This window comes from Capricornis sumatraensis, chromosome 16, assembly GCF_032405125.1.
Source record: "Capricornis sumatraensis isolate serow.1 chromosome 16, serow.2, whole genome shotgun sequence".
Taxonomy (NCBI): Eukaryota; Metazoa; Chordata; class Mammalia; order Artiodactyla; family Bovidae; genus Capricornis; species Capricornis sumatraensis.
This window is the reverse complement of record NC_091084.1, coordinates 66,007,296-66,021,294: the sequence shown is the minus strand read 5'-3', so window position 1 is coordinate 66,021,294 and position 13,999 is coordinate 66,007,296. Positions and strand designations below refer to the sequence as shown.

The 13,999-nt window shown below is 44.3% G+C and overlaps 1 protein-coding gene across 2 annotated transcripts in view; it reads right to left on the bottom strand.

The window, feature by feature from the left end:
- PDHX (pyruvate dehydrogenase complex component X) overlaps nucleotides 1-13,739 on the bottom strand; it is an 80,415-nt gene extending 66,676 nt beyond the window's left edge. For both annotated transcript variants that reach the window (XM_068988749.1, XM_068988750.1), the window contains exon 1: nucleotides 13,580-13,739. In XM_068988749.1, the coding sequence (XP_068844850.1) occupies nucleotides 13,580-13,739 (160 nt within the window). The remainder of the gene's footprint in view (nucleotides 1-13,579) is intronic.
- Nucleotides 13,740-13,999: the final 260 nt, after the last annotated feature.

Here is a 13,999-nt window from a genome sequence, read left to right as displayed (position 1 = left end):
ATGGACTCGCTTACCACAGGGTTTCAAAAACTCGCCCACGTTATTTAATGAGGCCCTGGACGAAGACCTCCGTGAGTATCGAGTTGAACACCCTACCATTGTTTTATTACAATATGTTGATGACCTTATGCTGGCAGCGGCTACAGAAAAAGAGTGCCAAGAGGCAACAGGTGACCTTCTCCAAACCTTGGGGACTTTAGGTTACAGGGCCAGTGCCAAAAAGGCCCAGATTGCCAAGCAAGAGGTTACATACCTCGGTTATAAGATAAAACAGGGCCAGAGGTGGCTAACACAGGCTATAAAAAAAACCATCCTCCAGATCCCTGAGCCGGCTAACCCTAGACAAGTGAGAAAATTTCTGGGAACTGTGGGATATTGCCGGTTATAGATCTTGGGGTTTGCAAAAAAGGCCAGGCCCCTATATGAAGGGACCGAAGAAAACAAGGACTGGGAATGGACTGAGCCAATAAAAGAGGCCTTCCAAGAGCTCAGGAGAGCCTTGCTAGAAGCTCCTGCCCTTGCCCTCCCTGATCCATCTAAGCCTTTCCAATTATTTGTAGATAAAAAGCGGGGGATAAAAAAGGGGGTACTAACACAGAGATGGGGACCATGGAAGCGACCTGTAGCTTACCTTTCCAAGAGACTGGACCCAGTGGCAGCCGGATGGCCACCTTGCCTCCGTATCATCACGGCCACCGCGCTCTTAGTCCACAATGCTGATAAACTGACTTATAGACAGAGACTCTTGGTCTACACTCCTCATGCCATAGAGAGAGTTTTAAAGCAACCCCCAGGTAAATGGATTTCTAATGCCCGCTTGACGCACTACCAGGCCTTGCTACTTGACACCCCACGGATTCATTTCCAAATGCCCTGCACTCTAAATCCGGCCACTCTTTTGCCCAATCCGGAAAAAAATAGCCCCCTCCATGATTGTGATGAGATACTGGCTGGGGTAACAGCAATGCAAAAAGACTTAACCGATACTCCACTGGATAACAGTGAGCTAAAATGGTTCACAGACGGCAGCAGTTATATAAAAGATGGACAGAGACGGGCGGGAGCCGCAGTAGTAGATGACTCTGGACAGACAATATGGGCAGAGGCCCTTCCCCCGGATACCTCAGCACAAAAGGCAGAGATAATTGCCCTGATTCAAGCATTAGAGAGAGCCAAAAAAATAACAATAATAACTATTTTCACTGACAGTCACTATGCTTTTGGCACGGTACACATCCAGGGCCCAATATATCGGGAACGGGGGTTTTTGACAGCTAAAAAAAAAAAGAAATTAAAAACTTGCCTAAAATCCATAGACTTTTAGAGGCTGTACAGATGCCTCAGGCTGTGTCAATAGTACACGTACCTGGAGATCAGAAGGGTGACAGCCCCATGGCACGAGGGAATCGTGCCACAGACCTGGCAGCTCAAAAAGTAGCTGATGAAGATTTCATCACCCCTGTGTTGGCGATCGGACTTCCACCTTCAGGTATGAGAACTCTGCCCCCAACCCCTGAGTATTCATCCACAGACTTTGCTTGGATCCAAAAACACACCAACCTTCAAAAAGATAAAGATGGATGGTACCAAGACTCAGACGGCTACTTGATACTCCCTGCTCAGTTGGGACAGCAACTATGTGAGCATTTACACTTGTCTACTCATCTGAAAAAAAAAAAAAAAAAGACTCTGATGCTCTTTCAAACTGCGCGCTTGCGATTTCCCCAGCACCAGACAACTGTAAAGAACATAGTGCATGCTTGTAAGGCGTGTCAACAGATGAGGCCACAAAAAGGACAACATGCAGGACTGAGATATAGGGAGAAGGACCAGGGCAACAATGGAAAATAGATTTCACCGAGGTAAGGCCAGGCAAATATGGTTACCGGTACTTGTTAGTGTTGGTGGATACCTTCTCAGGGTGGGTGGAAGCTTTTCCTACAAAGGAAAAAACCGCGATGATAGTGGCAAAAGAAGATTAAAAAAAAAAAAAAATAGTTCCCAGGTTTGGCCTGCCAGTGACCATCGGCTCTGATAATAGACCTGCTTTTGTGAGTCAAATAGTTCAGAGCCTTGCCCTAGCCCTGGGGACTAAATAGAAGTTACATTGTAAATATAGTCCACAGAGCTCAGGGCAAATAAAAAAATAAATCGGACTCTAAAAAACTTTAACTAAATTGGCTATAGAGACTGGCGGGGACTGGGTGACCCTCCTTCCTTTCGCCCTCTTCCGTGCGCGTAATACTCCTTATCAACTTAATCTGACCCCATTTAAAATTCTGTATGGGAGATCTCCCCCTGTATGTCCAATATTTAAAGAAAAGAAACTACCGCCTCCCACGTTGGGGCAATTCCAAGAGGCCATGATGGCCTTAAGCAAGGTGCACTCTCGTGTCTAGAAACTGCTCCGAAAAATACATGTGGGTCAAAATAAGGAAACTATTCCCTCACATGACATTGGCCCAGGAGACTGGGTATGGGTCAAAAGGCACCAAACCAAGGCACTAAAACCCAAATGAAAGGGTCCTTATGTTGTTCTTCTTACCACCCCAACTGCCCTAAAGGTTGACGGTATTGGGCTTTGGGTGCATTGCAACCACGTACGCCCAGCTGCTTCAGCAGAGCAGGAAGACGCTAAAAAAAAATAAAAAGCATCTCTGCACCCGTCCAACCCCCTGAGGCTAAAGCTTCAAAGGCGCCAACAGGACCAGGACAACTCGACTGGGCCATCTTGTGGATGAACCAGTTACTCTGCTCCGGAGTTGCCAGCGTGAACCCACATCAACCCGTCAAAATCACCTAAAAGCTGCAAAATGGACTAACACGAAAGGTGCTAAACTCCACTACCGCAATACATCCACCAAACACATGGTGGCCAGACTTGTACTTTGACCTTAAGCCGATGGTAAATGTGCCTTGGGCTAGGGGTTATCTCCAAAAACAAGGGTTCTGGGCATGCCCAGGCGCACCCAGACATGACTGAAAGACCTGTGGCGGGGCACAAGACTCATTGTAAAACTTGGGATTGTGTTACTTCTAATGATGGACCTTGACGCTGGAAAGTAGGAAATCGAGATTTACTTAATTTTTCATTCGCCAAGCCCCTCCCTAGGGTCCTCGGAGATCCAACTTTTAGCTGTGAAAGTTGCAATTATGCACAAGTCAGAATAAGGTTCAATCCAAAAAAAAGCAAACAGGAGATTAGATCTGCTCTTTCTGCAACAAGGGGGACTCTGTGCTGCCCTAGAAAAAGAGTGCTGTTTCTATGCGGATCATACACAAATAGTTAAAAAATCTATGGCCAAAGTGAGAGAAGGACTAGCCCAACGTAAACGAGACCGTGAGGCTCAACAGGGATGGTTTGAATCTTGGTTTCAACAATCCCCTTGGCTGACTACCCTAATCTCCACCTTGCTGGGACCCCTGCTAGTACTTTTACTAATGCTTACTTCGGCCCATGTATTATCAATAGACTTGTAGCCTTTGTAAAGGAATGCATAAATACAGTACAGCTGTTTGTGCTTCGACAACAATATCAAACTGTGTCTCAAGACCGAGAGGAAGATTCCTCTATATGATCTAAGGACAGGGGGGAATGTTAGGGACCAAACGATGGTCTCTAGGACCTGAGTCATGTTTACCAGAAAGAGACAGGATATGCGCTCATCCTGCCTGGCCAATCATGTAACGCCAGCTACTCCTGTAACTGAGACAAAAAACTGCCTGTATATAAGCCGCCATACTCCTTTGTTCAGGGCTCTTGTCAGATTCCCTTGTGTGGGATGAGACTTGGGCCCTAGCGCGCTAGAAATAAACAAACTCCCTTCTTGCGTTTGCAATACTGTGGTGGACTTGCTCTCTCGGTCGGTTCGGAGATACGGGCTCAGAGCATAACAGTAAGGGGCCCCAGTTGCAGGGGAGGACTATTTTCCTGGTTCATCAGAGAAGCCTTCCTCTGACAAAGTGAGCAGAACTGAATGGAAGAAGCCATGCACATCTCTGTCGGAAGGGCCTTCTGAACAGAGGAAAGCACAAGCACAAGAATGAGCATACTTGGTACGTTCAGAATTCACCAAGGGAGTCGGTGTGCTAGAGTGGACCCAGTGTGAGCAGAGGCACGGTCAGAGCCGAAGTCATAGAGGTGGAGGGTTTGTATCATACTGGGCCTTGTGAACCACAGTCAGGGCTTCAGATTTTCTTCTGAGATTTATGAGAAGCTCTTGGAGGGTTTTCAGCAGAAGAGTAACATGATCTGGTTTATAATTTAAAAGTGACACTCTGAAAGCTGCAGGGAGAACAGTCTGTACTGGGCCAAGGGTGTGGTGGGGACATCTACTGGGACTCCTGCAATAAACTGGAATAGAGGTGGTAGAAGCCTGGCCAGGCTAGTTGGTGGAACAAGTGGTGAGGAGTGGTCAGATTACATTTAAAAAGTAGAGCCAATGAGAGTTTCTGGTTTTCAGATGTGGCATGGGAAAGTCAGGAATCAAGGATGACTTGATTTAGGAGTACCAGCTTAAAAAAAACAAAACAAAACAAAACAGAAATCCAAATTAGATGCCTCTGCTCCAAAAACAACATTCTTCTTCCTATAAAAAGTGCCCTAAAAGCTTACATAGCCTTGATTCCTATTCAGCTATTCAAATATAGACAGAAAAATCCTATTAAAAATCAGGTCAGTTATGAAGAGCCTGTGCTTGCTCTTGGCAAAGCATTGGCCCAGGGAAACAGTCCAGGGAAACCTTGTTTGGTTCTTCCAAGTGTAGAAACTACACTCACTCTCTTCCCCTCTTAGCATAAGACCTGCCACACACATACACACGAGCCAGTACTTGATGGCATCAGTGTTAAACCTGAGGCATAAAGTGTAACGACTAGTGGGTGTCAGTCAGGTGGGCCTGCAAGGTGTCTCCCATCTGCCCTTACAGATCTACTCATCAACCCTCCCCAGCACTACTAAACAGGCTACACTAACAGGCTTCCTTGCTTTGGCCACCAGCTGGGTTCCACCAACAGGCAGCATAAGGAGACTGAAAAGGAGAGAGGAGAGTGAGGTCAGGTTATTTCCTCAGCTCCCTCCTTGCAGGGTCGCCTGACCTGGCTGGATCCTTTAACCAAAGGGCACAGCTCCATCAGAGATCACAAAGGCTCCCCACTTCCCAGTTCCAGAAGTGCTCCCTGCCCATGCCTCTTCAAGCTAAGGGTGATCACAGCACCTTATTCAAAAAGCCCCTTAGTACCGTGCCATCTCTATACCCTAAGTTCACAAAAATGGTCACTTACTAAACTCCACTCAAATTACCCATTTTTAGAGTGTTATCCATTCCCTGACAGGACCGTATTAAGAAGATTTAGGAGGGTGGCATTAAGTAACAAGAAAAATTTCAAACCACAGGCAGGTCACTCCATTTGAACGAACAGTTATGAGCAGAGAGGGGCTTTCCTGGTAGCTCAGCTGGTTAAGAATCTGCCTGCAATGCAAGAGACCGCAGTTTGATTCCTGGATTGGGAAGATGCCCTGGAGAAGGGATAGGCTACCCACTCCAGTATTCTTGGGTTTCCGTGGGGGCTTAGTCAGTAAACAATCAATCAGCCTGCAATGCAGGGGACCTGGGTTCGATCCCTGGGTCATGAAGATGCCCAGGAGGAGAGCATGGCAACCCACTCCAATATTCTTGCCTACCAGCTTTCTTGTTCTCAGATATGGCAAATACCCTTGCAAAGTAGCACAATTATTTTCTATAGGAATTAACCAAAATGTTCATGGTAACAGGTTGGAGACCAGGTGGCATTATAGATAAATTACAGGGAGATCTACAAGTTCCCTGGAATCACATACAAAATTTTGCTTTTTTCTGAAGAAGTTTGATAGAGTTTTTCAGTTTTCAAATAGATTTATGCCCCTCTAGAAAAATTCAATGCCAACAGATTCCCTGAATTATAAAGAAATGCTCCTGAATTATATATTCACCAACCTTAATTCTTCCCTAGAAATGTTTTGCTAATACAAGAAAGACCGTGATTGCAGGAAAATATCTGGTAGACTACCAGCTACAGTAAATGGACTGCTTACCAAGTACAAAAAATAAAGAGGCACAATACAGTCCACTTTGTTTACAGAACCTGCTGATTCCTTCATATACTTAGTACCCACCCAGTGATTTGAACGTATGTCAGTGTGGCTGAAGAACCATTTCCTGAGTGAAATAAACCAAACACCTCAGAAGAGGTTTCAGCTTGCAGCACTGGTCTTTCTGGGATTAAACTAGAAATTTTAAATTCTACATGAATCCCAGTTAATTTTGCAATCTTGGAACAAAGGCAAAAAGAAATCACCACTCCAGAGTGTAGTGGAAGAATGAACATATGACTAACAGTTTGGGGATTTACACATTTTGTCATAAAGGCAAATTGATGCTCAAGACAACAACAAGGTATATATTCAAGAGTGGACCATCTTAGAAACTTACAGAGAGGACACTGACATATACTTTTTAACTCTTGAATGGTCCTAATATCCTTTATAAGTCTAGAATGTTAGTATCTTAAGTTATTTAAAATAAAAAACTTAAGACATCACACCTGTTCCTGACAAAACATTTCACAATGTAGATATTACTCAAATGCCTCACTTATTTAAAAAAAAGAAAAAAGCAGGTGTTCGCTAAAACATACAGAGTGAACAGAACTTCAGCATGTTGCCACTGTTCTGCTGATGTCTAGTCAAGTTATTACTTGGCACTGAAGAAGGCTGTGGTTAGGGAAAGAACCAGCTTTGGTGTCAGGCAGCCTGGGTTAAACTAGATTTTTATCACCAGAGCACAGCATTAGCTGTCATAAGTTCTGAGTGAATTCACATAAAGGGCTGAAAAAGGGGAATGGTACATGGCAAGCTCTCAATAAATGCTACGTTTTATTCCCAAACCCACTTTTCCAACTTTTTTCTGGCTGGCAGAGACCCGATTCTGTTCGGCTGTAACCCTTTTTTGTGAACACGTGCCCTGAGTTGATGAGCCCACTGCCCTAGTCCATTTGGACTGCTATGAGAAAATACCTGAGGCTGGTGGCTTATAAACAACATTTATTTCTGACGATTCTGGAGGCTGGAGAGTCCAAGATCATGATGCTGGCCAATCCGGGATGGTGGCTGATGAGGGCCCACTTCCCGGTTCACAGAGAGCATCTTCCTGTGGTGTCTTCACATGGTGGGAGAGGCAAGGCTGCTCTCTGGAGTCTCTTTTATAAGGGCACTAGACCCCATTCATGAAGGCTCCTCTCACTCTGACCCAGGCCCCTGCCAAAGGCCCCCACCTCCTAATTACCCTCTCATTGCCCATTAGGTTACAATGTATGAATTTGGGGAGGACACAAATATTCAGTTCCCAACTTCATGATTAGTCAAAGTCAGTCTACTCCAAGATATCCAACAAGCAAGGACCTCTTTTCTTCCTCTGTATATTATTACGTGCATAGTTCCAAAGCATTCATTCACTTACCAACCTTGGACAAACCACTAAACCTCATGGACTATCTCTTCACCCATAAAAAACAACTAACCTTTGCATGGGTCTTATGATTAGAAGTGACAGAGGTATAGAATCTTTTTTCAGGCCGCACTGTGTGGCCTGCAGGATCTTACTTCTCCAACCAGGGATTGAACCTGTGCTCCCTATACTGGTGTGCAGAGCGTTAACCACCAAACCACCAGGGAAATTCAAAAAGAATCTAAAATGAAGCCCAGCAAATAGTGAATGTTCAGTATGTAATGGCTCCTTGGAATATCCCACTTTAATATCGTGAATGAAAAGTTTTAAAGCAATGCATACTAAGTACTTCCTGATAATTCAAATCTTACCAGATTATCCTGCTGCTGCTTCTACTAAGATCTCATTCATCCCCTTTCTATTTTCCTTAGTTAGTTAGTTCACTCGCTCAGTTATGTCCGACTCTTTGCAACCCCACGAATCGCAGCATGCCAGGCCTCCCTGTCCATCACTAACTCCCGGAGTTCACCTTAGATGACCACAGATCTCAACTATTGAGTAGCCTATTCTGCCTTGTTTAATTGATCATCCATTTTCTCTAGTCAATACTTAAACCCAAAACAATTAAAATGAGGGACTTCACTACTCTACTCTAATCAAGTGGTCAGAATAACAGACATCATTGATTCCCAACTCACACTTCCCTTTTAAAGGAAATGTCCAAACTGCAGTCTTTGATGGAATCAACCCTGTGTTCTATACTACAACTGACCTACATTGGGTCATCAGCTTCTCTGCCCAGGGAATCTGGAGTTAGATCACAAAAATGGTGGTGTGTGCTTGAACTAAACTGAAAGAGCAACGAATCTAAGGACCTGCATCGGCGTTAAGGCAAGGCAAGTTGACATGATAGAAAAAGAAAAACCATGAGTAAGTAGATTGACAAGTGTGTGGAGAAAACCAACGTAAATCAGAGAAAGAGAGCAGACAATGGGAGCCCTACAAGAAATGGATATGGCCCAGGCACTCTGGTGTTGCACCCTTCTAAGAAATCCTATAGTTCAGCAAGTTTGTATGTTTCTGTTTCCATGCTTAAAGAACTCAAAGAACAGTAACAGTCTCATCAATATCAGTGTAGAAAGATCTACTTAGAGCCCGGCCTAAAACAGTATTTATACTTTGGCAAAAATAACTGTAAAAATTAATAAACAGAAACTTCAATGAAATAGAGCTGGGAGACCAGAAGGGGGATGTCTCACACGCTGTGATAACTGCAAAGCCCAAAAGGAAGAAGACTGATTCCTCTTCTTTCCTGGCGAGGACTCAGCCAATGAAAAGCCGTGGACTCTTTGCTTACTGTAGCCTCCTACCTCCTCTGTCCCTCTGTATTAAGTGTTCTCCTTCCTGAGCTTGTGGGGATTAGAATGTGGCTCCCCATGGTTGCAGACCCCAAACTGCTCTTCTCTGCAGATCCCGAATAAACCCATCTTTGGTCAAGAAATGTCTGGTAGTCTGTTATAGGTCAACATGCCACACCATTGACTCTTAACAAAGAAGTCCTCTCCCTTATTATAGAACCACCATCAAAAACTCAGATGCTTAGAGGAAACAGGAGAAAGAAGTGGGTTATCAGTACCTTGGGCTTCCCTCATATCTCAGTCGGTAAAGAATCTGCCTGCAATGCAGGAGACCTGGGTTCGATTCCTGGGTTGGGAAAACCCCCTGGAGAAGGAAATGGCAACCCATTCCAGTATTCATGCCTGGAGAATCCCATGGACAGAGGAGCCTGACCATGGGGTCGCAAGAGTCAGACACGACTTAGCGACTAAACTAACTACTACCATCAGTATCTTGTAAGTTTCTACAGCTCCAGTCATGCTTCATTTTCATATTAAATAATGATAAATTTCCTCCTTTATACACACACACACACACACACACACACACACACACACACAGAGCCCTCTCCCATTTTTCCTAACCTATCTCTCGTTTTCCGCTTTCCATAGAGATAAGAGTGCAAGAAAAGAACAACAACTAGAGGTGATGACAAATTTCAAAGGACATTCAGTCTTGCTGGCTGAGACGTAACAGAGAAGAGAAAACGGTCAACTAGAAAGTATGTAATTTCCTACCTGAAGAGAACAGTCATTACTCAGTCTCAATCGTCTGTCACCATACAGGTCCTAACTTTAAATTTTCAAAGGAAGACAAAAACTTAGACTGTTTATCTGAGGTTTCTAGTTTTTAAATGTTGTCAATAAATTTAATTTTCTCCTAAAATGACACAGACTGGTTCACTAGCTGCAAATGTGCAGTACTGTAGAGCTGTTTTTTTTAAAATATAACTTCTGAGATTTTTAGCTTCCCCAGATATGTTTATTTAACATCTATATACGCAAGGCCTATAGTCAGATATTGGGCGAAGCACGACAAAGACCGAAGCTCATTTATTTTCCTCCTCTCATGTTATTTTACATTCAACACGTCATTCCTCAGAGACAACTTAAAACCAACAATATTAACATCTTACTAATTATTAATTAATTCCAAACTAAGCCATTTTCTCTGAAAGGGCAGCAATGGAAACTCTTCAAAGTTAAACGCCTAGGGTGTGATGAAAAATGGTTTACAAATGCTTTGCCACTTCTGTAAATATCACAGTTAGCCTCTGGGTCTTTATGTCTGCAGCTCTTCCAGCCTGGAAGGACTGCCACCTCCAGGAAGCCTTCTTATGTTCTCCCTTATCATCCTGAACTTAGCCCCTCTGGGCTCCCTACACACACTCCTGAAACCATGCTGCTGTTGTTTACCTCCCCATACTTTAAGGATAAAGCCTACACGGAACACAGGATTCCATCTCCAGAAGCATGACTAGATGGGCCATGTGCCTGAATACACAGAACCTGTTCCTTCAGCAGGACAACTGCTTTCTTAGCAGCTACCAGGTACCTTGCAACTAGGGCTCATTTCTTCACTCAGTAATAGTGTGGTGAATAAGTCTCTGCCCTCTCAGTACACACTGCAGTTCAGAGACTGAAACAGTTAAGGATTTGTTAAACAGAAGTGAAAAAATACATGGCTCCTGTTCAGGTCATTACCAGTATAGCTGGGTGGCTTTGGGAGTACCACTGAGTTCCTCTGAGCCTTAGTATCTTCTGCCCAATAAAAATGCAGATAATGCGAACTTTACTAGGTAGTTGTGAGAAGTGAATAAGGAATTCTAAGAAGGGCCAAGCACACAGCATATGCTATAGTTCATAAATATGCTACCAACAAACACCTTTTAAAGAAACCAAAACGCCAAGTGACTTCACAACCGACTGATTTTTAAATCCTTGACAGTTAAGTGAAAGAGGAAATAATTCAATAATTGTGTCAAATTCATACTCTATAGACTACCAAATAGTTGTTTAGTTTTATGAAACTATAATTTCTATCAAGCTCGAGAAAAACCAACAAACACCTCGTAATCCATGCTCTGTAAAGCAAATAGTTCAAGGATTGTCATGTATATTTATCATGGCAAAACAAAAATATGTGAAAAGTCAGGAGACAAATTTTGACTTAGCATTAGGAAAAATATATAAGATTTCCAAATAACCTACGGCTATCCAATAACATACAGTAATAATGCCTGTGCCCCACCACCCCCAAGATGTCCTAACCCCAGAACCTGTGAATATGTTGTTGCATGGCAAGTGGGAATTAAGGTTGAAAAAGAGATCAGAATTGCTAAACACCTGACCTTTTTTCAAAAAAATTTAAATGACTTTGGCATTTTTTAAAATTCATTTATTTTTTTGGCCACACTGCACAGAATGTGGGATCTTAGTTCCCTTACTAGGGATCGAACCCACACCTCGTGCAGTGGAAGCGTAGTCTAAACCACTGGTGAGTGTATGTGTGTAGATGCTAAGTCGCTTCAGTCGTGTCCAACTCTTTGTGACCCTATGGACTGTAGCCCACTAGGCTCCTCTATCCATGGGATTCTCCAGGCAAGAATACTAGAATGGGTTGCCATGACCTCCTCCAGAGGATCTTCCCGACCCAGGGATCGAATCTGTCTTCTGCAGCTCCTGCACTGCAGGTGGATTCTTTGCCTCTGAGCCATGGGGGAAGTCCTTTAACCACTGGCTCACCAGGTAAACACCTGAGGACCACCACTGAACAACTGATCTTGAAATAGGGAAAGAATCCTAGATCACTGAGGCGGGCCCTGTATCCATCAAAGAAGGAGGCACCAGGAAGCTAAGACAGCTTTCCTAGGATTCTTTACAGATGAAGTTCAAGCAGATATCTAGACAAGTTGTTCGCAGTGTGTTGGGGGGTAGGTAAAATTTCATGACGCCTCAAATAAGCACTGTCAAGTTGGGTCTAAGCAAAATCCCTGAAACGGCATGCACATTTTTGAGTATGCAACACTTGCCCCCTTTCTCAGTAGAGAGTTTGAAATATTCAAAGATTCTCAAAAGTATCTGTTTAATAAGAACATTCTTTCTCAGTTATTCCTAAGAGTGAGCTTTTAATGTTCCATGATTTTCTAAGACAGCAAATCTCAAAGTGTAGCCCATCAAACACCAAACGTTGATGTTTTGTACACGAAAATTCACCAAAGGTTGTTTGTAAAATGTAGATTGCTGAGCTCTACCCCAGACAGAATCTCTGGCAGCTGTAGGAAAGTTCATTATTTAACAAACTGGGGGAAGAGAGGACAGGGAATGCTAAAACACAGTTTAAAAAAGCCACTGCTACAAGAGGGATTTTATGAAACATTAAGCTGAAGGAGTTTAATTGTTCCCTTAAATCTTAAAGTCTCAGTGCACTCACCATGCCATTAACTTCATGTAACTTTTTTTTTTTTCCTTGGGCCTCAAGTAGCTCAGAATATGTAGGCAAATGCCTACGCCAAATTTTTTATATTACAATTCATGGTATGGAGGGACTGAATGATCAGCAGGTAATAATTATACATCAGGCTCAGTATGCACTCGCCCCTTTTGTCAAGAAAAATAATGCCTGGCACACTACATTGCAAACTATTACATACTGGGAGAATTGTGTTTTATTTAATGACAACTTTCTATAATAAATTTAAGGAATTTCAACGACTGCCCAGTTCCACAGGGGTTAATTCACAACTCACTGCAGTTGCCCAGCAACAGTGAGACCTGAGAGGAATTCAAGATGAAGCACTATGCTTTGGATAAACAGGCTCTAGGATGGTTCAAAGCACATCTCAGGAAGAATTTAAATAACCCTAGATTCTTACATCTCCCCATCCATAGAAAAACACTAAGATAATAAATATTAAAATCATTAACGACATATCTGTTATGATTGGCGGTAATCTTTGCTAAGGTATACGCTTGACTGCATGCATTTCCTAACCAAAAAGACTCATATGCAATCTGGCTTACCCCCCACCCCCCCTCAACTCCCACCTCTGCAGAGTAGTTCCTCAGGGCTGAGTGGCTGTCTCCCGGGCTATAAAACTCAGTAAGACCTAGAATAAAACTTAAAACTCACAACTCTTTCGTTGTGTCTTTAAGTCGACACCTTCGTAAGATTCCCCTCCTAAATTTTCACTCTTTCAAGCTCATGTTTTGCTTAAAACATTCTTCCGGACCTATGTCTGATGATGTCTAGACATTAACAAATGGGGTCCTTTATCAGTCCTGGCGTAGAGCAATCCCAGGGGCCTCGAAGGTCTCCTAACTGAGACAGGTCAGGAAAATGAATAAAAGCAGCTAACGATGACGTCTGAATGTCAGCAAACTTGGGCAATTAGCCAACTCTAAAGACACCTGAAATATGACTGGGAAGGGGCCTGAGACAGGCCTCAGAACCCAAATTCCAAGGCAAGGTCACGAAGAAGCCAGGCGGCCAGAGATGGAGTCAAGTTCTCCTAGCTTCCAAAAAAACCCTTTGCGGCATGCACTAGACCACGCCAGCAGACCCTCTCCCACAAAAAGGATTAGGGAACGGTGAGCTCCGGGCGCCTCCACACCCAGATGCAGGCCTTCGATCAAAAAGCCCCTGCCCCAGGCCCATTGCTCAGGTACAGAGAAGCTGAGCAAGCCCCGGCCACTCACCCCGCAGCCACTGCGTACTGTGAAACCATCTCCAACTAGCTCCACGGCCGACAGACCACCTAGCAGCCCCCTTAACCAGCTCTGGGCTTCTGCGACTGCCAAAGCCCAAAAGGCAACGCAGCAGGCGCGGGTCACAGCCTAGCCTCCAGGAGGCCGCCATCTTCCCGGCCTTCTCCTGGGCTGCCCTCAGCACAGCCTGATCGCCCAGTCATCAAGGCCCGCCCATACCCCGCCTCCCACCCGGGGACACGCCCCCCTAGAGGCCTGCGCGCCTCTGAGTCGAGTTCTAGCCCCTCCTCCAACCTGGTTGGCCCCGCCTCCCAACCAAGCGGCTGCGCGGTTGGGTCAGAGAGGCCCTCTAAGACCCGCCTTTCATCTTGTCCGCCCCGCCCCCAGGCTGCCCTCAGAGCCGCCTGATTT